This window comes from Saimiri boliviensis, chromosome 11, assembly GCF_048565385.1.
Source record: "Saimiri boliviensis isolate mSaiBol1 chromosome 11, mSaiBol1.pri, whole genome shotgun sequence".
Classification (NCBI taxonomy): domain Eukaryota; kingdom Metazoa; phylum Chordata; class Mammalia; order Primates; family Cebidae; genus Saimiri; species Saimiri boliviensis.
The window spans coordinates 8,482,818-8,507,563 of record NC_133459.1 but is presented as its reverse complement, the minus strand read 5'-3'; the positions used below and the strand labels follow the sequence as shown (position 1 = coordinate 8,507,563).

The following is a 24,746-nucleotide window of genomic DNA, read 5'->3' as shown; positions in this document are numbered from 1 at the left end:
AAGGACCAGACGTGCAGGCCTGGAAACACGGGGCAAGGCGGGCCAAGGCTCTGCATTCTTGGGGGTAATGGGGCTGCTTCCTGGAAGGTCAACAGAGGTCACAAAGCAGGGGAACATCTGGCAGGGGAGGGCAGGGCAGGGGCCCGCCCTGGTCCTGGAAGCCCAGCTGGGCTTTGGCAGCTCAGGCCCCTGAGCCAGAGCTCTGAGGGTCCTGGGCATCCTGCCCACCCCACAGGAAGGGGTGAAATGGGGCAGACGACAAGGACCATGCCACCCTCTCCCCCAGGGGGCCTTCAGCTTAGCGGGGCTCTGAGGTGGCCCCAGGTGGGACAGGGGAGTACAGTACACAGATGTGACCACATCTGTGGTCGTGGGGCTAGAAGGCAGGCCGGGCAGCTCCTGCTGCAGATACAGTAGTACTGGTGTCCCTGCCAGGCAGGGCTGAACATGGGGGGCACCCCAGGGTCACGCAGCCCTTTGGGCTCCCTGGCTTCGGGATCAGTGTCAGCACCAAACACAACCGATGTCAGCCAAGGAGGTGGCGGGCAGAGTGTGTGACCCCAGACACACACTTAGCCCTGCAGTCCGGTAGGGAGGAGGGGCAGGTGTCCTGAGGACAGCTCACAGTCCAGTGAGGTCAAGCGCCCTGGAGATGAGGGCAGAGGTGGCAGCCCCTCCAGGGAGGGTCCTGAGGCCGGCAGTGGTGATGCAGCAGGCACCGGGTTGCTCCCCTCCGAGCTCTGACGGCGGGTCAGCGCAGGCTCTGGTACAGAAACGCCGAGGTGAAGAGGGCGTTGGCAGCCAAGCTCACGGCCAGGAGGCCCCGGACCAGGGAGGGGCCCAAACGACCTGCAGACGGGGAAGACCTACTCAGAACATGGAGTGTGAGTGGGGCTGTGGAGAGACCGGGTCAGAACATGTGGTATGGGTGAAGCAGCAGAGTCCTGGTTAGAACACGTGGTGTGGGTGGGCCCGTGGAGAGACCTGGTCAGAACACGGCGTGTGGGTGGGGTCGTAGAGAGTCCCGGTTAGAACAGGGGGTATGGGTGGGGTTGCTGTGCAGCTGAGCAGCAGTTTGTGGGGAGCTTAAGGCTCTGCCCAGTGTGCTCCCCCAGGCTGGTGAAGCTCACCCCCAAATCTTCTCATGGCCAAAGGCTTCCCTAGCGGGAAAGACCCCTCCATCCCTGCCTCCCTGAAGGCACAGCTTTTCCTAACTGTGAGCTGCCAGGAAGGCTGTGAGCTGGGCTGTCATGGGGTGGGGCCTGGGCGATGAGGCATAGTGACCACGATGAGGCAGTGACCATGTTGGCCACTTTAAAGATGAGGGCACGGGGGTTTGGGGCAGGAGCACCCCCACCCAAGCCTCCAAGGGAAGCAGCAGCCAGCGCAGGTCCACCTGCCACAGCCTGCCTTCTCACCAAGGCCCCCGAGCCGCTGGGCCACCCTCCAGCCTGGCCTGATTTGGAGACGGCACTGGCTTCAAGAGCCAGTGCAAAACGACCTTCCCAGGAAAAGCCCTTCCTCTATCTGTCCCTCTCCCTCAACACACATCTCCTCTTCCCCATCTGGGGCATGATGATATGGACCCCTGATCTGGTTTCTTGTCCCTGTGCCGAGGGTCAGTGAGCAGAGAACCTGGGATCTGAGCCAGGCAGCTTGGTATCTGGTGCGAGGCCGCAGCCCCAGTGCCATGTGGTCCCAGAGCGCCCAGGCTCTCTAGGCACTTCCGGCCAGAACGGCAGCCATGGGCCACAGGTACCTACTGAGCACTTGAAATGTGGCTACTGCAGCTCAGGAACTACATTTCAAACTTTATGTAATTCAGTTGATTTAAATAGCTGCCTGGGGCCAGAAGCTACTGGAATCGTGCAGATCTGGGCCCGAGTCCCAAGGGTGGGAGTGCTGGCTGCTGAGTCCCTAACCCTGGATTCAGAGGCGCTGGGTGGGTTACCTGCTGGCTGCTCAGGGACTGCAACGTCCTGGAAGATTCTGTCTGTGCTCTGCACCCAGCAGGGGAGATGGTAGCTGGGGATGCGTGCCTGCCCCACTCCCCTCCCATAACCCGGGTGCAGACCTCTCCAGGTGGTGGCCTCCTCCGAGCAGCCCCTGGTGGTGGTGTCCACCACACAGGTGGATGACTGGGAAGAGTCGTCCTCTTTCTTGATGGAGCGGCCGCTGCAGGTGATGCTTCTTTCCAGCTTGGATCTCAGGTCTGCAGGAAGAAGGGTGTGTATCTCAGTGGTGCTCATGGCTCCCCCCAGGGACAGATGTGGGACAGCTGCACTTCAGCTCTAAGGACAGTTGTCGGAAGTGGGGAGCCAGCCTGTCCCAAGCCACTCATCCACCCTGAGCAGTGGGGGGCCAGGTCCTTGCTCAACTGGCCTGCCATCTCTGCCTGCCAGTATTCAGGCCCAAGGAGACCAGATCTTCTGACACCATAAGAGACACAGAAAATCTAAACATTTCAGGCTGGGTGAGGTGGCTACGCCTGTGATCCCAGCACTTTGGGAGGCTGGGGCGGGTGGATCACTTGAAGCCAGTAGTTCAAGACCAGCCTGGGAAACATGGTGAAACCCCATCTCTATTAAAAATACAAAATTAGCTGGGTGTAGTGGCTTGTGCCTGTTGTCCCAGCTACTCATGAGGCTGAGGCAGGAGAATCTCTTGAACCTCAGAGGCGGAGGTTGCAGTGAGCTGAGATCTAGTCACTGCACCCCAGCCTGGGCAACAGAGTGAGATTTCATCTCAAGAAACAAACAAACAAAACAAACCAAAAAGGAAATCTACACATTCATGTGGAAGTTGTAGATTTGAAAGGTTGGGGGCTAACTTTAAAAATTTTAAATGCTTTGCAGTGCAGCACCATTTGAGTGAAACAGTATCTGTGACCACACGCACCTGGCAATGCGTGATGTGTTTTCGATCAGTTCCAAGGAACAGAGGACCCTGAAGGTCAACTGCAAAAGGAGAAAATGAAATCAGCCAGTAGAGGGCAATGTCCGAGAGGGTTTGAGTCACTAGAGCCAGAAGAGGGGTGCCTAGAGCTCCAGAGTGGGAAGGTGCATGCTGGAGTCAGAGCAAGGAAAACCCCCCACTGCGGCCCCCAGCCAGGCCTCCTGGCAGCAGGGGCCCTCCCCCGGCCCCTCAGGGTGGTCAGAAGGCCGTACCCAGGGCGTGCTTCGTGTCCTGCAGGGGTGGCCTCCGGGACACCTGGGGCGGCTCCACGGTGAAGAGGCTGCTGTTGTGAGGCGAGTGCTCATCGGAGCTGCTGGGCGTGGTGGGGGCCTCTCCAGCGGGTGACGGGAACAGCAGCAGCTTCTGTCCCTTCAGGTTGAGCCGGGCAGGGCTGATGAGGGGCCTGCGGTGTCGCAGACAGCCGGAGCTGGAGGCCACCGAGCCGGCCACGGAGGGTGCCGGTGAAGGGAGCGGAGAGGAGGGGCAGCTCCCTGACAGCAGAGAGAAGTAATCTGGAGGGGGCGAGGGAGGAAGATGATATGAACGTGGGCTCCTGTCACGGCAGCGCTATGACACGCTATTTCATTAATGGGGGTTTTCTTCTATTAACCCAGAAGAAAGGAAAGGTGCAGAGACTGGGGGTGGGGGAAGCTGAGGGAGGAGAGGGCTGCCCCCACCAGGCGTCCAAGGGAGGGGAGAGATCCTGGAGCCTCAGCCACAGCCCCCCTGCCCTTGATTTCCATCTAAAGCCCCAGGCACCATCCGGAGCTGAGAGCAAGGCCAGACGGCAGTAAACCGTGGAGATGCAAGGCCAGCTCGCCCGAGGCCCTGCTGCCAGCTGGCACCTGGTATGCCAGCTCCAGCCCTGACTACCGGTGAGGACGGTAGAGCAGTGTCTTATCATCTGATCCTGGTGACTGTCATTCCCATTTTGCCCAAGAGTAAACTGAGGCACAGGTGTGTGGGTCACTGGCCCAGGGCTGAGATGTGAACACACCCACGGAGTCTGTCTGACCTGGAAGCTCACACAACCACAGTGCTCTGGAAAGCCCCGCCTCATGCTGCCCCTCCCCCACCTAGTGCTCTGTCCTCCTCACCTGAAACGGGAAACTCCCCAGATCGAGACACCTGAGACGGTGGGCGGCTACCGCTGAACAGATAGCCCGAGTCTGGAGACAGAGTGAAGCAGGTGACACGTCAGGCCTGTGGACGACGCGCAGAGGCCCCTACAAATGCTCTGCTGAAATCCCAACCCAGCCTTGGCTGTTTACAAAGGCACTTTCACGAAAACACAGGTGCTCGCGGGTCCCTTGGACTGCCATCTGAGGGTTCTGGGCACGCTCTCTTTTTGCAGAGAAAGAAACTGAGGCTCATGGCGGGTGGTAAGAAGAGTCGGCCCTGGGCACAATGCCCACTCCTTGTTCCGTGCCCTTCTTCCAAGGCCCTGCTTTTCCAGCCGTCAAGTCCCACTTTCTCCACTCATGGCAGATCCCGAGACTACACCCCAGAGAGCACCGACCGCGCTGCCTTTTCCTAAGTGAGGCGCATGCAGCCCAAGAGCAGGGGCCCCATTTCTAAGTGGCTGCCTGAGAGCTGAACGCGGGACCTGGAGGCTGTTTCGTGTCCTGTTGCCGCCTTCGGGCACTGAAGGGTCTTTCACAGCATCCAGGTAACCCTCCCCTCACTGGGCCAGGGGACAGGCTGGGGAAGGGTGGTCATATGACCCCAGCACACCAGCCAGGTCCTTCTAGAACCCATTCTGTGGATGCTGGGAGAGGCCGTCTTCCTGCCAGGCATGGGCTGCAGGACGCACGGGTGAGGCATGTGCAGAGGAGCAGAGTGAGGACACAGGGAAGCAGCAAGCTGCATTCTGGCCACAGTGCCGCAGCCCGGCCCAGCATGTCTCTAAGAACTCCTCCCTCCAAACCACCCTGGCCATGGAGACTGTGGTCCTGTCTGTCACTGGACATTCCAAGACACGAGCCTGTGCCCCACAGACCTCTGCTGCCACCCCAGACAGGATGCTCTGTGTCCTTGCCTTGAGCCTCAACAGGGAGACTGCCTGTTTCTCTTTATGAGCAGGACACCCAGTCTCGGAGGCCTGAACAGGCCCTGGGACTGCCACACCCCTCCTAAGAGGCTTGAAACGGAAGTCCCTGAGCTCCGCCACCTCCGTTGGAATGCTCAGGCCCAGGGCAGGGCTGCTCCTGGTACCTCCCACCCCAAGTTCCATTCAAGTGCCACCAGGCTGGGGTGCCCTGAAAACAGGGGGGTTATCTCTGCTTAGGGGAAAAGCAAAACCATCCTAATATCAACCTCCGCATGTGCAAAATGGCCCGCCCTTGAACCACATGAGAGGAGAGGGCCTTGCTGTTATCAGCATCTCCTCCCCCAGAATCACTGCAGCGGCCCCCTTTGCTGAGGGGCGTGTTCCAATTTTAGAGGAAAAGATTAGGCACGGCACGGTGCACGCACCTGGCCAAGGTCACATCACCAGAGCTGGGACTGAGGGACTGTGCTGGGCTTCCCAGCTGCTGTGACAATTCTGGGCACTTTACTTTTATTTTTTTGAGACAGGGTCTTGCTCTGTTGCCCAGGGTGGAGTGCAGTGGCGTGATCATAGCTCACTGCAGCTTCAGTTCCTGGGTTCAAGTGATCCTCCCACCTCAGCCTCCCAAATAGCTGGGACTACAGGTGCATGCCACGGTGCCCGGTAAATTTTTAAAAATTTTCGTAGAGACAGGGTCTCCCTATGTTGCCCAGGCTGGTCTTGAACTCCTAGGCTCAAGCCTTCCTCCCACCTTTGCCTCCCAAAGTGCTGGGATTATAGGCATGAGCCACCTATGCCTAGCTAGCCCCATTTCTTTGAGGGGAAACTGAGGCTCAAAGTTCTGTTTGGCCTGTCTCTGTAGCAGGAACACTAACCCCTCCTGGCCCTCCCTATGCTATGTACGCACCCACAGTTCTGTCCCAGCTGCCCCCAGCCCTGTCTGCCAATGCCTGGGCATCCATTACCTGCTCGAGTCAAAGAGGGTATGGTTCCCAGCGAGAGAGCCCGGCTGAGGCGGCCGGGCAGTGAGGAGGGCGAGGCCCGTCGAGGAGACCGGAAGAGCTGCTGGTTGGCGAGAGGCAGGAAGCTGGGCGGGCTGGGGATGAACAGAGATGCTGGAGAGCCTCCGACGCTCACGTGAGGGATAGCCAGGCTGGGGCTGGTGGGGAAGAGGCCAGCAGAGTCTCCCGGGAAGGACCTGCAAGGGCCCGTCAGGCATGGGAGAAGAGGAGGGTCAGCGGAAGGTCCTGGAAGAAGCCCCGGACAGCAGGTCCCACCCCTCTCCCACGGTGCAAGGTGGGGGCCTAAGTTGGGGTCCCAGAGGAGGCGTGCGTTAGTTAAAGCAGAGAAGCAATTCAACCACATTCATGCCATTAGGAGCGGGTGGCTGGGAGGGGCCAGTGAGACCCAGCCCTCCCTGCATGCCCCCTCCTACCTACCCCTCGGCTCACAGCAAACTATCTCCACTACGAGTCTCGGTATTAAAGTGACACTGTCGTCCTTGCCAACCTCGTGCCAACCCCTCTGCCTTGAAGCAAAAATGCCCAGCCCCATGCTAGGCACTTGATGAAGGTTAATGGACTTGGGGTCCTTGCCACTTCTTGTTCTGTGCCCAGAGCCTCCTCACAGAGTGGCCGGGCTCAGGGATACCCTGGCTCATCTCCCAGATGGGCCAGGATCACAGGAGGTCAGGCCCCAGCACAGCTCTGGGCACCCTCTGCTCCCAGGCGTGATTCCTGGAAGTCCTCCCACAGCTCTGCCCTTGGGAGGCTGCTTCCTGCTCTCCGGCCTCGCACTCCGGAAACTCCTCTAAATTTCCTGGTAGAGCAGGTCTGCAGGGGCAGCCAGGCCTTGGAATCCCTTAGAAGAGGCTCTCACGGATGACACCAAAACTGAACTTAAAAAGACCCATCGACGACCACAAGGCTGCCCGCAAGACGGAAGGTGACAGTGTCTCTTTAACTTGAGATGGTACAAATCACACAACAGGACCCGATGGCCTCACGCCAGAACGTCAACCATGCTTCTGATTAAGGCACCCGATTACAGAAGGGAGAGGGGGACGGAGGCAGTTAATACATTAGTCCACCGTCTGGATGGAGCTGCGGGGGGTCCAGCCTTACCTCGGTGCCAAGGGACAAATGAGCCCAGTGGACAACGTGCTGGTGAGCGGGCAGGCTGGCCCAGGCCCTGCAGGAGCCGGGGCTGGCTAAGGGACCCATGCCCATCACGACCGAATGCCAAGCCACATGCCACCAACCTCCCAGCTAGCTTCCCTCTAAAAAAGTTGTATAAGGAAAGTGAGGGGTCAGCTGTGACTTCCTGGAGACTCGTGTGACCCTTCTAATGCCTTCCAAGGTACCAGGAGGCTACCTGGACTTCGGAATCAAAGATGAGGCCCAGTGTTCGGGGAATGTGGGCATCAAGGCAGGAGCTGAGCTGGGGACCCTGGGGAAGGGCCGGTCAGCCGGACTGGACACAGCCATGCCCTGCCCATTGACCGGTGCTTCCCAGGCCCAGTGCCCACCACCTTGCCCCAAGACTGCAGGGAAGGCTCCACCTCTACATAGAAGCTGAGATTTTCTGTTGTCTCATTAGAACGGTGGTAGCATTTGGCAGGACAGTGCTGTGACTTCAGGGAATGGTCCTGAGGACACTTCAGGCAGGGGCAGCGAAGGTGTGGCCGGGACCTTGGGGCATGGTCCTCCGTGGGAGGGTGTTTGTGGAGCAGCAGGACTCTGGCCTCGAGCAGCCCCCTCCAGCAGATGGCAGCAGAGCTCTGTGCTGGACTTCCTGTGCCCTCCACCCCCAACCTGGCAGCACAGATGTAGCCAAGAGTCAGCCAAGGGTGACCAGCACCCCCTGTGATCTGTGAGCACTGTTGGGGGACGAATGAGAGGAAGGTCCTAGTGGGCCGTGGGTTTGAGGTGGCTAGCTGGGCCCTGCAGCTCCCGGCCTCCAGCAGGACTGGGTGAGTCTTGCCAGTGTGTCCCCACTCTTCCCAGCTCCTGCTCACCCTGCCTGGGGCTGCCTCAGTGCTTAAAAGCTGAATCTCCTGACTGCCTGGCACAGGTACTGTTGTTCCCAGTTTGGTGCCACTGAAGGTGGTGCTGTGGGGAGTTCCTTGGCAGTCTGACCCCCTCACTGTGATATGTGGGAGCATCACTCAGTGAGCAAGACCTGGGAAATCGTTCGCAGGGTTGCGCATGAGGGGCTAGGCTCTGCACGGGGGCCCCAGCGAGCCTCTCCCAGCTAAAGGAGTCCAATCTGTTGGTCCCTGGGGAACTCCAAAGGTGCTGACACTTCCTTTGGTGAGAGGTCCCCCAAGACTGCCCTGTACCCTCAAACCTCGTCTCAGGGAGGGATTAAGAGCCCAGGACCAGGCCAGGATGCTGCCCTGGGGAGCGCCCCAGTCACACTCATCTGACACCAAGGGGAGGCATCTGGTCTTCTCTGATCCAATCCCAGCCCACGTCAAGAGTGGAAGGAGAGAGACCATGTTTTAAGCAGCAGTTTATTGAGACGGAAAAAAAATACGATCCAGAAAGGCAAGCAAGGCGAGCCGGGCCCCCTGAGCCAGCCGGTGTCATTGTCACTGGCTCCCAAACCTGACTCCTATCGACGTGTCTGTACCCCAAACACAGTTGCCCACCCCAGCCCTGGCACAGAAGCCCTTCTGAAAGAACAAAAAAGAAGAAAGACGCGGGACCTGACGCCAGCGGGTAAAAGCAGGGCCCCAGAGGCATTTATTGAAAACACAGCATCCAAAACACGACATCTAGGCCGGGAGCGATGGTTACAGTGATGAGAGGGTCACTACACAATTATCCACAATTCTACAACACGAGACAGAGACTCGGCAACAGTCACAGACAGAAAGGTCACAGGCTCTTTCCTGGGCGGGGCGGGGTGCGGCAGGTGCGGCGTGGAGGCTGCGTCCTGGCAGTTTGCTCCCAGGCAAGGCGCACGGGGAGCCTGCTCCACCCGGGTAGGGACCCCAGGTCTGAGGGTGAGGATGGCTGAATCGACCTCACCCACGTCTCAGGCATGGTCACCCATACCTAGGATGACCCCACCTGGACCCTGGAAGGTCCGATGGCCCTCCCAAGTCCCCTGCAAGGAGAAGAGGTCTCTGGCAGGGGTGACACATGCCTGGTCAACAAGCCACAGCACAGCAGTGCCTGCACTTCCTCAGCTACTGCCTAACACTCGAAGGTGCTAGCATTTTCTCCACGTAGTGTAACTCGAAGGGACAGACGGATAATTTAAAAAGTCAAGCCAAACTCTAAGAAAGGCAGGAATCCTCACTCAGCTGAGAGCCACCTCCTGAGACGTCGTTTCGGACCCCAGCAGAGGGCAGGAGTGCCATCAGCTCGGCAGGAGGATCCCGGCCAGCGCGAGGGCTGGCTCTGGTTATTATAAATAATCTAATTTAAATACACGCATACACACAGATGTCCTGCTTCTACCCAATGCCAAGAAAAGCAGAAATTAGCATCGCACTGTCAACACTTCCTCGAGAACCGAAGATTCGAGACGCAAGCAATGGCACGCCCCGCCAACAGGACGCTTTCTTGCCCTGGATCCGCCATGTCCTCCTCTCAGATGGGTTCTTTTTGGGGTGGGAGGCGGGGTCAATGGACAGGCAGGCGGTTTTCTGCCCCTCAGACGGACACCACTGAGGGCCACTTCGGCTCAACCTCACACTCCTCACTGCAGAACCAGCGGGAAGCATGACCCCATCCACAGCTTTTCAGAGGGGTTTTTCACCTCACGCTCCATATAGAAGAAGCTGAGCCCAGAAACACCGGGGTCCTGTCTGAAGCCACACAGCCCATTGTGCACAGAGCCCACAGAAGCCCCAGAGGGTCTCCCGATGCACCGGGGCTCCTCACTTGTGAAACTGCGCAGTGTGAGCTGACACCCAATCACTGGGATGGGGCAGCCTCTAGGACCCCCAGGTGTGGTGGATTCACATCAGTGGGGTCCGACAGCTGCCCCCTCCATCCCTGCAGACCCAGGTGGCAGGTGTAACCCTCAGGCACCTGTGATCTGCTCTTGCCTCCCCCAGGCTCCAAGGCACAGGAGAGCAGCTGGCACACCCCGTCACATCCGGAAGGTGAGCTCGTGCTCGCAGTGGCGACTGGCAGGACATGCTGGCCCTGAGGGAGTGCACAGCCAGAGGGAACGTGCCCAGCAGGGGACGGCCTCAGGCCACTCTGGACTAGCACCCCCAGGCCGGGAACTTCCTCTGTACGTGGCAGCCCCTTGACTTCCAGAGTGTATCTTCATGAGCCACCTTATGTGATCCCTACTCCACTGAGGCTGGCAGCTAAGGGCTCTGGAGGTGGGTCTGCCTCATTTCATAGATGGCAAACTGAGGTTGGGAACAGCTGGGACCTGGCCAGGCCTTGTTATTGAGGAGCAGGTCTGCGGGCTGCCCCCTCCCCTGACTCAGAGGGCAGAGAGGGGCTGGGCCATGTGGGCTGCGGCAGCCCCAGAGGGCCACTGCCAGGGCCCGGGGAGGCTCATGACAGGCCAGGTCAGGACAGGATGACAATGACCGGGTATTACTGAGGGCCTGCATGCCTTGGGCCCCTTACCTTTAGAAAATCTCAGATTGCCTAAGATCAGCACAGACTCTGACTGCCCGTCTCAGGAAGGCTCTCGCTCCCCAAACTCAAGGCAAAGGCCAGGCTGGGCCCGAGAATCACACTCTCCATCCCCGGGGATTCAGGAGGGTCCTAGAGCAGGAGGCCAGGCCACAGCCCTGTGTTCTTCACGGTTCCACCACCTCTGGCAGGGCCAGTTCAGCCACAAGCAGGACCAAGGGGACAGGCCGAAGGTGCTAAGTGGGGGTGAGGTGTGGGCTCTGCGCTATCCCTGGCTCACTCTGCTGCAGTCAGGGCATGCCAGGGGCCCAGCCTGCAGCCACTGTCACCAGCCCTGTGCCAGGGCTCAGAAGGAAAGACAGCAGAACCAGGCACCTCCCCCAACAGTATCAGAGCCAGAAAATGGCGTGGTGTGTGTGGGGGGTGCCCAGAGCTGCTAGCAGGAAGCCATGGGTCAGAGCCTGTGTGGGTGCTACCCACATTCCAGTCACCAGGATGGTGAAAGGGCCTTGGCCAGAGAGGTGGCGATGAGGGCAAGTAACTACAGGAGACTCGGGGATCGTGGTGGTACCAGAAAGGAAAAGGGAGGCAGACCGACTCTTCAAGGCAGTGGAGGAGCTGGGCCAGGACCGGGGGCTTGAGGCTGGGGGTGGGAGGGAGTGACCAGGTGAGAAGAGGCAGGGCAGAGAGGGGCTGCTTTGGACCGGGAGAGCCTGGGTCTGAGCCTCTGCGTGTCCTCCCCCCGCAGTCACAGCTGCTTCTCTGACCTTCGGGGCCGGAACCTCCGTGGGCCTGTTGCCTTCCTTGTGGCCACAGCCGCTGTGAAGCCAACCAGGCAGCACAAAGACGTGGTGCTGAACTTGAGTGTGTCCAGCCAGCTGGGCGAGGCCTGCAGGTGCTGCTCGGCCAGGTGCAGTCCCAGCAGCAGGGCCCATAGGCACGTGCAGAAGGCGTCGATCCTCCGAAGCCTGAAAGGAAGCAGCAGGGTCACCCAGGGCAGGATGAGACCAGTGAGGAGGGGAGATGTGGACATAGCACTCACAAGGTACGCTCCCACTCAGGGAACCCCAGAGCCTCCCACGTGAGCCCCCACAACACAGGAGGCAGGTGGTTATCATCACCCTGACAGAGCCGGAGGAGGAGAGAGGTGGTCACTGGGCCCCAGCTCACGACAGGTGTGCAGGGGGCTGGCTCAGACGGCATTTGCCATGCTGCCTTACCTAACCGATGACTCCCAGCCCCTGGAACCAAGCCTTGTACTAGTGACATGGTGGAGTTCAGCCTAGGGCTGTGCACCCACTGGGGTCTCTTGGCCCCTTCCCTAGGCAGTGATCCAGCACAGTTCCCCTCCCGCCAACTGCTGGCCCTGACCCCACACATACCTGATGCGGCCGGCCAGTAGCATTGCCAGCAGGCAGGTGAGCAGGCCCAGTGCCACGACGCCCGTCTGATGGCTCTGCCCGAAGGCCCAGGCCTCATACAGCTTCTCCGACATGTGCTCGGGCAGCAGGCCCAGCAGCTGCCGCCAGCCCTCAGCCCCAGGGGCAGTGCCATTGTCAGGTGAGGCTGAGCCATTGCCACCAGGTGGCAGGGCCAAGGGCACGGTGGCACCTGGGGCAAAGGGGTCACTGGCCCCATACAGTGCAGTGGTCAGTAGGAAGGCGCAGGCCAGGAAGGCAAGGGCACGGAGCAGGATGACCTGGACTGGGGACTTCGCAGCGGAGGAGCAGAAGCTCTGCAAAGGAGGGAGAGGCAGGTTAGTGAGATGGCCACAGAGCCACCCCTAGCCATCACTGATGCCACTCTGTGTGGGGTTCTGGCTGGACCCAAGTTCCCACACATCCTGGGCTCAGTTCCACTGGCCCGCGAGCCTCTGGGTAGGGAGGAGTGCTGCCCTACCCCACTCTCCTTTTAAAGAAGTCTCTCCATATTGTAGTGACCTTATTTCTCCAAATATGTTTTATTTTTATTTTTATTGTTTTTGAGACAAAGTCTCGCTCTGTCGCCCAGGCTGGAGTGCAGTGGTGCCATCTCGGCTCACTGCAACCTCCGCCTCCTGGGTTCAAGTGATTCTCTTGCCTCAGCCTCCTAAGTAGCTGGGACTACAGGTGCATGTCACCACAGCTGGCTAATTTTTGTATTTTAGTAGAGATGGGGTTTCACCATGTTGGTTAGGCTGGTCTTGAACTCCTGACATCAAATGACCCACCTGCCTTGGCCTCCCAAAGTGCTGGGATTATAGGCGTGAGCCACTGTGTCTGGCCTCCAAATAAGCATTTCTCCATTGTTTTCTTGAGTTCTCACCAAAAATTCCTATTGTTATTTTAACTGGAACTGACACAAATGGACAGGTAACTGTGGCAAGTTAACCTTAAAAGTACAGTCGTAAATTATTCAGGCCAGGAACAAGGCAGTCAGAATGAGAACCAAAGGTCCTAGGACAGGGTCCACCTGAAGCCTGGCCACGCAAACGTGTGGCAGGGCAGGGGTGGTGTGGTTATGTCCCAGCCACAGATTAGAAACCACATATCAACCAGGTCACATCTGGGGACACAAAGGGGTGGACAGGAGTTTCTTTGTCCGGGTAGATTTTCCTTCTTAACCTCACTCCCATATCTGATTTTTTAAACAGAATATTCCATCAACTGAGTAATATGACAACAATTAGTTTTAGCCGGATGGTTCTAGGCTCAAACCCTGGGGCCACTGCATACCAGGTGTGGGCTTCAGACACCCTGTGCAAGCTTCTCAGCTTTCCTGAGTGTGGTTTCCACAGCTGTAAATGGGTCCAGGGCCTAAGAGTGCACCACCAAGGTGGCTAGGGAGACGAGTGCAAGTTCCAGGAAGGTGCTCAGAAACAGCAGGGCTACCCCAAAACCCATGCTCAGATACGTACCTAACAAATGCATGGTGCTACCAGTCACTCTCCTGGGGACACCCACCTGGCTAATGACATGAAGGGCCTGGGGTCAGTGTAGGGAGGTGGCTCCATGGGCACGCTGCTTCCCCAGAGTAAAGGGGCTTAGCTTGGCCAGGTGTGGTGGCTCACACCTGTAATCCCAGCACTTTGGGAGGCCAAGGCTGGTGGACCACCTGTGTTCAGGAGTTCAAGACCAGCCTGTCCAACATGGCGAAACCCAGTCTCTATGAAAAAAATAAAAAAAATTAGCTGGGTGAGGTGGTAGATGCCTATAATCCTACCTACTGGAGAGACTGAGGCTGGAGAATCCCTTGAACCTGGGAGGAGGTGGTTGCAGAGAACCAAGATCACACCACTTCACTCTAGCCTGGGAGACAGAATGTGACTCTGTCTCAAAAAAATAAATTAATAAATAAATAAAAAATAAGGGCTCAGTTCTGAAGAGCTACCCTCTGGTCACTGGGGCCCAGCCCTCTGGGAGGGTTTCCTGAACAAACTCAACACCCCCGCTACTCTGCAGATGCTGCTTCCCACCTGCGCATGGGTCTGGTCGGCCTCTCGGCGCTTGAACTGGTGGCTGAGCAGCAGGGCGCGCAGCTGGCGGTTCTGGTGCTTGATGTAGTACTCCACGGCTGCCTGGCACGGTCGGCACAGCTTGTACATCTGCTCCAGGTGGTGCCGGTACACCTCGATCTCCTCGTCGTACCTGCCCTGCAGGGGGCGGGGGGACCAGACTCGCATCGGCAGGGAGGGCTGAGCTGCCTCTGCCTTACAGGTCAGACATGGAATCAGATCCCGACCTGCCACTTACTAGGGGGGTGACTGGGGACAAGTTGACCCCACTCTGAACCTGCTTCCCCTCTGCCAAACAGGACAAATGCCCACTGTATATGGTCATGTGGGCTACCAAGAGTGAGAGCCACTCCAGGGCAGGGCCCGCAGGTGACGGGGACACTAAGGAGGTTCTGTTGCTCCAGGAAGGCACCCGCAGGCCAGGACTCAGGGCCTGCTTCCTACACGCAGACCTCCAGGAAGCTGGGTGAATGCAGGGGAAGGTAGCTGCGGGGTGACACCTTCTGAACTCGGACTGACAGACAACCCAGACCATGGTGCCGGCCCTTCCCTTTGAATGCTAGAGAGCCCCTGGCCAGGCCTGCTGCTTTAAAGGTTTTAGCTTCCAGAACAGCCCAAAAGACACGTCCCCTCCCTCTCTCACCTCAGACACGGAGCAATGCACCTCTCCCTCCCTGTTTCTGAGGGAGCAAACGCTTTGGCCTACAGGGCCGAGAGGTCACAAGTGTGATTTCTTGCTGGGACCAAGCATGCCGAAAAGGTGCCTGGCTGCCAAGTCAGCCCGGCCTTCCCCTACTGCAGGTTCCCATCCCTGCCTCGGCCTGAGTTCATCTCTGTTCTCCCTCCCTCCCAGGCTGGACCCCAGAAAAGCCAGTGTCTCTAGGCCCCAGCTGGGACCTGCCTCTTGTGGTGCCAGGACCCCCTGGGATGGCCGAGGGCAGGCAGGAGCAGCCAGGAAGCAGGGCTCCTGGATGCCACGGTGGGCACAGGCGAGGCTCGGCTCCCGGCTCGGCCCACCTCCTAATGCCAAGCCTCTCAGCAATGTCTAGCTTCCTTTTCCTCCTCCCAGAAGCCAGAGGCACCCTCCACCAACCCCACAGCAGACTGCCAGGGCCGCCAGCAGGCAAGACTAATGCAGAGAATCAGGACAGGGTGGGTCCAACAGGGCCCCACCTGGAGCCCGAGGCCCCTTTTCCCCACTGCCCAGGGACAAATTCCTCTGACCTGGCAGGTGCTGAGGTTTCCACAGTGTTCCTAGGCTTGGAACCCAGACAGCAGTGACCATAAGACACGGGGAGAAGCAGCTCAGCTCCAATGGGGACAGAAGAACTCACACACCCTGGAATGTGCTGGCAGTGGCCAGGGTGAGGGGGGCCCTTTGGGCACACAGGACAGAAAAGCCGCTGTCTGGCAGAGCAGGGGCCAGAGGCCCAGAGCCAGCACCTGGCACGTGCCTGTCCCCCGCTGCTCTAAGTATCTCTGGCCCTAGCCAGCACCACTCTCATCCCGACCCAGCCTCACCTCCTCACGGGGAGCGAAGGCGGCCAGCTGCTTGATCTTGGTGGTCTGGTGGTGGTTGCACCTCTTGCACAGCAGGACCTGGCTGCTCACCCACTGCTGCGGCTGCGAGGGGTCGCGCAGGCTGGGCGTGCTGCTCACCACGTGGTTCAGGTGCTCCATGTACTGGGCAGGGATCGGCTTGTTGTAGTCGCCATTCTGCAGGAGAGAGGTGGACTTGTGGTCAGCGGGGAGCCCCACTGGGTGGGGAAGGACTTCCCAGCGGGCTCAGGTCTGGTGAAGTCCCTGGGGAGCTGCTCCAGGCTGGTGGCGGTGGATCTCACACATCTCCATTCTTTTTGTTTTGCAGAGAACAGCGGCTGGTTTTCTTCTCACAATATCTCCATGAAACCCGAAGGTCCAGTGAAGCCACCTAGCCCAGCTTGAAGCAGGGCCTCCAGCCCCGCCACCCACACACACGCTCTAGCCAGCATGTGGCCTCAGAGCCCTACCCTCTCAGAACTCAGTCTGCAAACCCTGGTCTGCTCCAGGGGACAGCATACTGTGACCCGTGGACCAGCTGCCTGTTTCTGCCATCATGGTTTATTGGGACACGGCCAGGCTAATTTACTTTTGTGTTATCTACAGTGGCTTGACGGGCTTAGCAGTTGTGACAGACAGCAAACAGCTTGCAAAACTTAAAATCCTATCTGGCCCTTCGCAGAAAAGGTTTGCTAGCCCTGATCTAGTACAGAGAATGAGACGCAGAGCCAGAAAGATCTGGGTGTGAACCCCAAATCTGCCTGCGTTGGTTTCCTCCTCAAGTGAGGGTGCAGCGCCAGGGCAGTGGTGAGAACCCAGCGAGACGAAGTACACAAAATGCCACGCTCAGGGCCTGCGAGGCCCAGGGCAGGGCAGGGGAAGAGGGTGGCTTCAAGGTGCAAATCTCAGGATCCCCCACTGCCACGCGCCCACCCACCCACCTGGCCCCACACCTCCTGGATGCCCACCCCCGCATGCCCGCCCGCCTGCCTGGCCCCACACCTCCTGGAAGCCATTGTACTGCTCGCAGTGGGGGCAGTCCCAGCAGTTGCGGTTCCCATAGGGCACCAGCGTGTCCTGGTTGCAGAACCAGCAGTTGACCATCGTGTGCGTTGGCTTCATCCTGTGGACCAAGGAAAGAGTGGGTCAGCCCGGAAGACCCCAGCACCTGCTGGAGGGGACCTCCACGCCCTGCCCCAGGGCCACCAGGGAAAGGGTGCTGGGAGTGGGATCTAGGGGTGCAAAGCTGGAGATGGGGGCCCCAGGCCGGCAGGAGGAATAAGGGCTCTGAGGGAGATGAACGCAGACTGGATGCAGCTGCGTCCACCGAGGCGGCCAGGCCAACGTGGGCTCTCAGCCTTCAAGGGGAATCCAGCTGGAGCCTCACCAGATCCCTAGACACCAGTGTGGCTGCATGGGGACCCAGGGCCACCAGGAACTGGTGGCCTGGGGCTCACACATGGAGCGTAATAGGGGCCAGGGCCCACACATGGAGGGCAATAGGGGCCAGGGCCCGCCAGGCCACAGGGCTGACTGGGACCAGGCTCTAGGACCACCCCTCCCCCACGAGGTCCTCGATCCTGTGCTGCAGAAAGAGTGCACTCCATGGAGCTTCCAGATTGAAAGGGGCCTCCTGTGTTCCAGAGAGAGAGAGAGAGAGAGAGAGAGACAGAGAGAGAGAGAGAGAGAGAGACACCGAGTCCCAGGGTGTGAGAGCGAAACAAGCTAAGGGGAGGGAGCAAGTGACAGCTGCCCAGGCTGGGGCCAACCCTCTCTGGCAGAGGGAACAGTGGCCCTTGCTGACCACAGGTGTGGTGACAGGTGAGGCCTCGGGATAATCCCAGCCCCAACACTGGGGGATCCATGCTCTGGGCCCCCTTCTACCCACCTGACTGGCTGTGGAACACTGAGGGGTTGGGAGAGAGACCACCACTGCCCAACAAACTTCCAGTTCCAGGAATCCAGAAACAATGTGGGGGACAGGAAGCAGCTGGGGGAGCCCTGGGGCCCCGGCCCACTCCTAATCCCCATTTCTCCCCCAAGGGCCACTTCCAGCTCGAGGGCAATGCCTGGGCCCCTGCCAGAGTTGGCAGCCTCTCCCTGCATATTCGACCCCCCGTCCAAAGGACCAGAAAGCACAGCCCTCTGGCCTTTCATCCTGAGGTGCTGCTCAGACAAAGGAGGATGGAGCCCCAGAAGGTTCCTGCGCTCTCAGCCTCAGTGCCCACGTCTGTGAAGTGGGGGCAACCACAGCACCCCTGGCTTCTGCATGCTGCAAGGATGCCGTGATGTAAGATAGAAAGGTGCATTCTGCAAAGAGCCAGCTCTTCAGGGGCCTGGAAGGGAGGCCGGGCCCTGGGAAGAAGGGCTTCTGCTTCTGACAGCACTGCGGTTGCCCGCCCTCCCCTCTACCTTCTCCTGACCAGGGGCAGATTAAGGCAGTCTCTGATCACCTGTCAGCTGGGGACGAAAGCAACTCTCTCACAAGGGACTGCTCGTGGGATGAACTTAACAGTGCCTGGCCTAGAGTAATACCCAAAAAAGCCTAGTTACATGGAGGTGGGGAAGCTTGGGAGAGAAGGGGAGCTGGGAACAGGCCCTACCGGGAAGGCCCAGCACCCACAAGGGCAGTTGGCATCTCCCCAGTAGCCTCGGCCCACACCCTTCTCACCCCACACCTCCTGCCCCAGCACAGGCCCAAGCCCTCACAGTGCACAGGGACTGCTGCATCTTGTCAACAGCATGGAGACAGTAGGCGAGGCCTGTGGACCAGTGACAAAACGGAGCCAGCCTGCTAGGCACGGCACTGGGCAAGGCTTCGGAGCAGCTCTGCCTCCTGGGGCCACCGTCTCATCCCTCACCCGTCCAAGGGAGCTGCTGAGCATCCCTGCCCCAGTAGAGGCCACTGTGAAGATCCCATGAGAGAAAGAAAGGAGGCCCTCAGTGCTCGGCATTAGGACAGCGCCCGCCGGGCGCCGATTACACAAACAGCCAGCGCAGGAGCCCTGCTCTGGGGCGTGCGGAGGGCTGCTCGGCTGTGGGCCCAAATCTAGCATTCCCAGCAACTAAGCGTGTGGCTTGCTCTGTGCTAATTACCTGTTTCACAGGTTTCTTTGTATCTGCGCATGGGGGTGTATCCTGATGGGTGATGACCTGCTTACTTACCCCCCACCCCAGAGCCCGGTGCCAGAACAAGGCTCTGCACCCAACTGCCTTCGGGTGATGGGCCTCCTATCCCCACGAAGGGCACCTCAGCTCTCTCTCTCTGTTTGAAAAGGAAGGTCAACCCTTGAGCCTGTCTGGGGGACCAATGACAGCTGAGCAGGGGCTGTGGCTTCTGTCCAGGGTGCCTGCCATGAAGCCCCGCCCACCCCAGGAAGTCATGTTTCCACTCGGAATCTCCAGCTCTGTTGCTAGGGAAATGGCTCCACTCATCTAGAATGTGCCAGCCTGGAAGTGGAGGGGGAGGCAAGGGATTAGCTCTTGTCCCTGGGGCCAGTAGCTCCAGCTCCTGTCACTCTCAGCCCTTGGTAATCCCTGCCAGAGTTGGGGTGGGCTCTCTCGGGGCCAGAGCAGCTGCCGACCACTTTGGTCAGGTGGGACCTACCTGCCAGCGGTTCTCTCCCACAGTGCCTTTTGGGGGGAGCCCTGAAAGTTCCCGAGAGGCAGGTAGGGAGGGGGTGACAGGGAGCTGGGCATGAATTGCAGGCCCCCCGGTGCCAGCTCGGTGGCTTCAGACATGTGACTGAATATGAAACATTGTCTATGGCTCAGACAAGGTCCCCACGCAGGTGGGGGCAGTCCTGGCCGCTGGCCTCTGCCAAGCCTGCTGAGGCAGCATCTGGGCCAATCTCTTCTGAGCCACCTAGGCTGGGCCCTGATTTTGCTCTGGGAGATGCCCCCAAATTTCCCTGAAAAATCCTCAGCCCACTTCTCTTCTGCAAGCCAGCAGACTCTGTCCTTAACTTGGCTCTGGGACAAACCATAGTTGGTGGACAAGGTTTAAGGTGACATGACAGAATGTCCCTGCAACACAAGCAAGAAAGGAACTCGGGCTGGGAGGGGCTGCCCCTGCCCACAACCGTCCCAGCTCTAGGGGGACAGCAGCTGAGCCTATGCGTCCCATTGGGTGGGCAGACATGAGGGCCTGGAGGCCACTCTCCCAGCTCCTGCTAGCTTGATGCTGAGCCCCTGGGGAGCCTGAGGTCGCCCAGGGGATATGGGTCCCTTGGAAACAGCCAGGGCTCTGTACCCGCCCTGCCCACAAGCCCAGCACACACACTGAGGGTAAACAAGATGGGCATGTGTCCCTAACGATGACACCACTCCTGAGTCCAGACAAATACTAAAACAAAGCTCCCACGCGACGCCTCACTCTTCCCTGCAGGTGGGAAGGGCTCTGTTCTAGGTGTGAACCTAGCACTGGGTCCTCGGCCCAGGAACGTGTCAGGAATCAGACACCTGCTAAAAGTGGCACTGGATGGGGCTTGGTCCCTGCTCTGGGGAGCTGAGTGGCCGTAGCAGGCTGGACATCTCCCAGAGTCTCTGCCAAGCCATGAGAAATCACAGCCTCCTCAGACAGGGGCCCAGTGCATTGCTTGGGACCTTGGACACCCAGTGGGGGTGGAAAGACTGAGAGTCAGGTTCCTGCAGGGACCCAGGGAGCCAGAGGCCAGCCTCCCACAAGGACATCCCAGGACAGCTTCCCAGGCAGCTCCTCACCTATACTTCCTGCTTCTGTGGGCAACGCCATGTCTCACTGAACCAGAAGGACCTGAGAAGGGGCCTCCTGGGCTTCAGCAACAGCAGCATCAAAATGCAATTCAGAATGTAGCACTGCCAGGCCTCCAGCCCATCTCCAAGCAAAACACACTTAAATCCACAGCAGTAACTCCAACACCAAGATGGAAAACGCCCCAAATCCACCCTTCTGGGGAACAGACCCCAGCCTGGTGCAAGTGGAACGTCCCATCAGTTTCACAAGCACCACGCTAGGCTGGCAGAGATGCAACATGAGCAACGCAGGAGCGACGACCTCACAGGGCAGCTGGTGACAGATGCCACAGGACAGAGGCCAATGATGGGTGCATCTGCTGTCGCCCCGAAGCACAGCTGTGCTCGCCAGCAGGACAAACAGCAGAGGGAGGGGACCACCCAATGTGTGCCCAGGGTGCAGTGGTCGCTCAGGGAGAGCATGCCACAGCAGGAGAGTGAGTGGGAGGGGTAAGCCTGGAAACAAGAGGGGCCGTTACAGGGGACTCTGACTTCAGAGTGAGGCTCTGCTGCATATCCTCTGGGAGGCTGCATCCTCTTTGTCCCCAAACACTAGAAAGGAGACAATCCCAGTAAACACCAACAAAGCCTCGGAGGCGGGACAGCGGTATGTGCAGGGATGTGCTGGCAGGGCACGGATCCTGGGCATCATTTGAAGAGGGCTGAGGACAGGCAACCGAGCAACAGCGTCCAGGCGACAGGGAGGCCTAGGAAGCCACAACCTTCACAATGGCCTGGACACAGGGAAGTGGAACTGGGGCGTCTGCCCTGTGACTGTGCTGACCCTGGTGGCTTCCCATGGGTGCAGAGAAGCAGTCAAGGTGCTCTGTGAGCCCCGGAGCCGGAAGCTGGGCTGACAAGTTCTGGTGCGAGGCAGGGTCCTACCATTTGACAGCCAGTTGATGTGGGGCAGGTAGCCCAACCTCCCCAAGCTTTGGCTTCCTCATCTGTAAAATGGGATAACAGTAGGGCATGCCCTGGCAGTTTCATGAGAAGACAGTGTGCGGTGCTTATAGCTGTCATCAGCTGCTCCCATCAGTAACAATCATGGGGGCGAGAGGACTCCATGAATGGGGGAGCCAGGGTGGGCCCTGACTGAGGCTGTGGGAGGACTCAGTCCTTCAGAGAAGCGGCCTCCTGCCCAGGTGCCTCTGCCAGTCCTAAAGCACAAGGAGGGGCTGACCTGCTCGCTCCTTCTACATCCTCCTCTCTGCTATCTCTATGCTGAGCCTGCAAACACCCACCCAGCCAAGTCGCCTTCCAAAAACAGCTCTCCTTACACGCCTTCCCGAGGGTCATTCAAAACCCACACTGCAGCCAGAGTCCATGCTTCTTTCCTGGCTGGCACGGCACTCTCCTCCTCAGAGGGAGGAAGGCTCAGCCTCTTGCTAGGCTGATGTGGCTTCTGAATTGTGACAGTGGCCAATTTATGACCACCAGGTGAAATGCAGTGTTCTGTGAGGACATCTTAAAGCCTCCTGGGAAGGGCTGGCCTTTCTTGGCCCAATCCACAGCAATGGTCCCAGCATCACACCATGACCCGCTGGTGTTGTCAGCGGCGTGAAAGGACTTCCAGGCACCCTCCTAACTCCCCTGGCACCAGCTAGCCCAATACTTCTCCAAGGCCCCAAACTCTTGTTCCCAGGAGATGGAAAGCTGCGCCAGCAGGGCAGGAAGGGGAGACAGGACCCCTGAGGATGGCTGCAGTGTCCAGCCTCAATAAATGCAAGGGAGGTGCTGTGTGGCTGGGAGGCCATGCCCTCACCCAAGCTCTGATCCTTGGGGCAACATCCCCCATCCTGGGTTAGCTGAGAGGCAGCATCATCCAGGAAAACACCGGGTGCTGGACCAGCTCAGCTGCCAACATGCTCTGGGAATCAGAGCAAATCACCTGAGGTCTGTGGACCTCAGTCCCCTGGCTATCAAACCACCGGCTTGGACCAGCTGGTCCTGCAGATGCTCAGCTTCCAGAAATCCAGGAGAAACTGATATAGAGAGACTTGGGTTGTCACGGACCCACGGGCGGGGGTCCCTCAACCCCCACCTACCCTCCTCAGTCACATCTGGCCCATCCACCAGACACAGCTGATGTCCCTCCCATCCCTTTCTCCTCTGGGAAGCCTGTGACTCAACCACCTGCAATTCTTTTTCCCTGCTTTCCTCCTGGAAGAGAGAAGCAGCACCGGTTATGGGTTAAGGAAGAACAAACAGACCAGCCAGATGGTCAGGGTTCAAATCTTAGCTCTGTCACTTGCTGCTGAGTGGGCAAGTCCCTTCACCCCTTCTATCTAAGTGGGTGAGCTTCCTGCATCCCTTGCGGAAGCTGCAAACCCACCCACTCTTTCCAGGATGCTCTCACAACCCCCATTTCCCCCTGCCCTCTGGAAAGGTGGATCAAGTGGAGAAACAGTAAGCTACCAGCAAGGCTCTGCTGAAGCAAGAGGCCACGAAGCTTTTATCCCTGGCGATGAAGGCCAATGAAAGAAGCCAGATCTGGGCAGGCACGGTGGCTCACGCCTGTAATTCCAGTACTTTGGGAGCAGGAGGAGGGCGGATCACCCGAGGTCAGGAGTTTGAGACCAGCCCGGCTAACATGGCGAAACCCCGTTTCTACTAAAAATACACAGAATTAGTCGGATGTGGTGGCACATGCCTGTAATCCCACCTATTCGGGAGGCTGAGGCAGGAGAATCGCTTGAACCCGGGAGGTGGAGGTTACAGTGAGCCGAGATCGCGCCATTGCACTCCAGCTTGGTCAAGGGCGAAACTCCGTCTCAAAAAAAAAAAAAAGAAAAGAAAAATAAGAGGCCGGATCTGAACACGGGGACCCGCATGACCCGTGAGCCGGGCATGGATGAGGGTGGCCCCGGCCCCTCTTGACAGGCTTTGAAGCATCTCAGGCCTTGCCCACGTCTGGGAGGCGGCCCGGCTTAGGGATCTACCCTACAGGCTCCATCGGCTCAAACCATGATTCCTCTCATTAATGTCAATTTGCTCAGCCTCCCTGTCCCTCAGCTGCTCTCGGGGAAGCTGGGGCTGCGGCTCTGAAACGCGCGGATGTGAGGCGTGTAGGAAAACACCCGGGACGTCACACCAAGAGCGGCAAGCGCCAGCCGCGATCGCCAGACCGCGGTCTACCAGGGCCCGGCGTGGGGCTGAGGGTAGGGGCGGCCCGCGCGCACCGGCTCCAGCCCCGCGCGGCTCCCAGAGGAAGTTTGTGGCCCCCGCGCCGCGCTCCCGCCCGCACCTACGTTCCCGGAGTCCCCGCCCCGCCCCCGACTCCGTAGCCGCTTCCCGACCGCAGTCCCAATCCGGTCTCGGGGGCCGGAGGCGCGCACCGGGGGTCTCCGCGCGCCCGCGAGCAGGCCGGGTCCCCGCCGAGGCGGGCAGCGGGCCGGGGCGGCGCGGGGGCGGGCCCGGCGGGCGGCGCCGAGGGCCGCGTGGGGCCGAGCCGTGCACTCACCTCCGCGCGATCCGGTAGAGAAGCACGCCGGCCGCGGCGCACGCCGTGACCCCCAGGCCGCCGGCCAGGCCGGCTGTGGGGCAGCGGGCCAGCAGCGCGCTCACTCCCTCCATGGCTCCCCGCACGGAAGGACGGCAGGCGGGCAGGCAGGAGGGCAGGCGGGCGGACGGCGGCGACGCCGTGGGCACGGGCCGCGGGCGGGACGCGGGGCTGCGGCGCGCGCCTCCTCGCGCCGTGACCTTCGCCGCTTTGTAGCGGGCGCGGGCCCGCCCCCTGACTCCGCGCGCTCCCGCCGCGCAGCCAATCGGGGCGCGGAGTGAGCCTGGCTGGGCGGGGCGGCGGCGGCAGCGACTGCGCCGGCCCGGGAGCGCCCCCACGCGGCCGGAGGTGGAAGGCTGCCCGGAGAGGGCGGGGCGCGGAGCTCGGCGGGAAAGCCACGCCCTCTGTCTCACGCGCCTGCCGCCAGGCAGGGAGGTCGGGCGTCAGAAAGTCCACCGACCTTCTGCCAAGGGGAGCATCTCCAGCGTACACAACTGCTTGTAATGAGCCTTTTCCCCCTCGCTAATCCTTTCTAGCCAAACCCAGCCTATGCGCCCAGTGCTGTTAAGCTGCTCCAAAGGTTGAAAAACTAGCTTTTTAGAAACACGATCATCCACGGATAGGGATGTGGTTGTATAAATCATAGGACAGCTATACTTCGGAACATAATGCAGCCATTGGAAAGAATGCCAGACCTGGAGTTATTGGCATAGATGGACGATACATTTTTTTTTTAAAAAAAGCAACATGCTATGTTACTATTACTAATTATTCTGAGGAAAAAAAGCAACATGCGGGTGGAGAGCAGTGACTCACAATACT

At 59.4% G+C, this 24,746-nt stretch overlaps 1 protein-coding gene across 5 annotated transcripts; it reads right to left on the bottom strand.

Annotated features, from left to right (window-relative positions):
• Positions 1–327: 327 nt before the first annotated feature.
• Positions 328–24,145, bottom strand: TMEM201 (transmembrane protein 201). Of its 5 annotated transcripts, none has more exons than XM_039474009.2 (11): positions 23,886–24,145; positions 16,652–16,772; positions 15,632–15,826; positions 14,072–14,248; positions 12,000–12,352; positions 11,385–11,585; positions 5,971–6,203; positions 4,053–4,124; positions 3,168–3,467; positions 2,075–2,212; positions 328–849 (listed from the first exon to the last, which is right to left on the bottom strand). In XM_039474009.2, exons 1-11 carry the CDS (start codon positions 23,996–23,998, stop codon positions 752–754), a joined length of 2,001 nt encoding a protein of 666 aa, XP_039329943.1. In that variant the 5' UTR covers positions 23,999–24,145; the 3' UTR covers positions 328–751. The 5 variants fall into 5 exon arrangements, with proteins under 5 accessions (XP_039329943.1, XP_074236126.1, XP_074236127.1 ...); XM_074380028.1 differs by lacking the exon at positions 328–849 and adding an exon at positions 2,899–2,957 and having other exon boundaries at positions 2,136–2,212; XM_074380025.1 differs by having other exon boundaries at positions 761–2,212.
• Between the last annotated feature and the right edge of the window lie 601 nt (positions 24,146–24,746).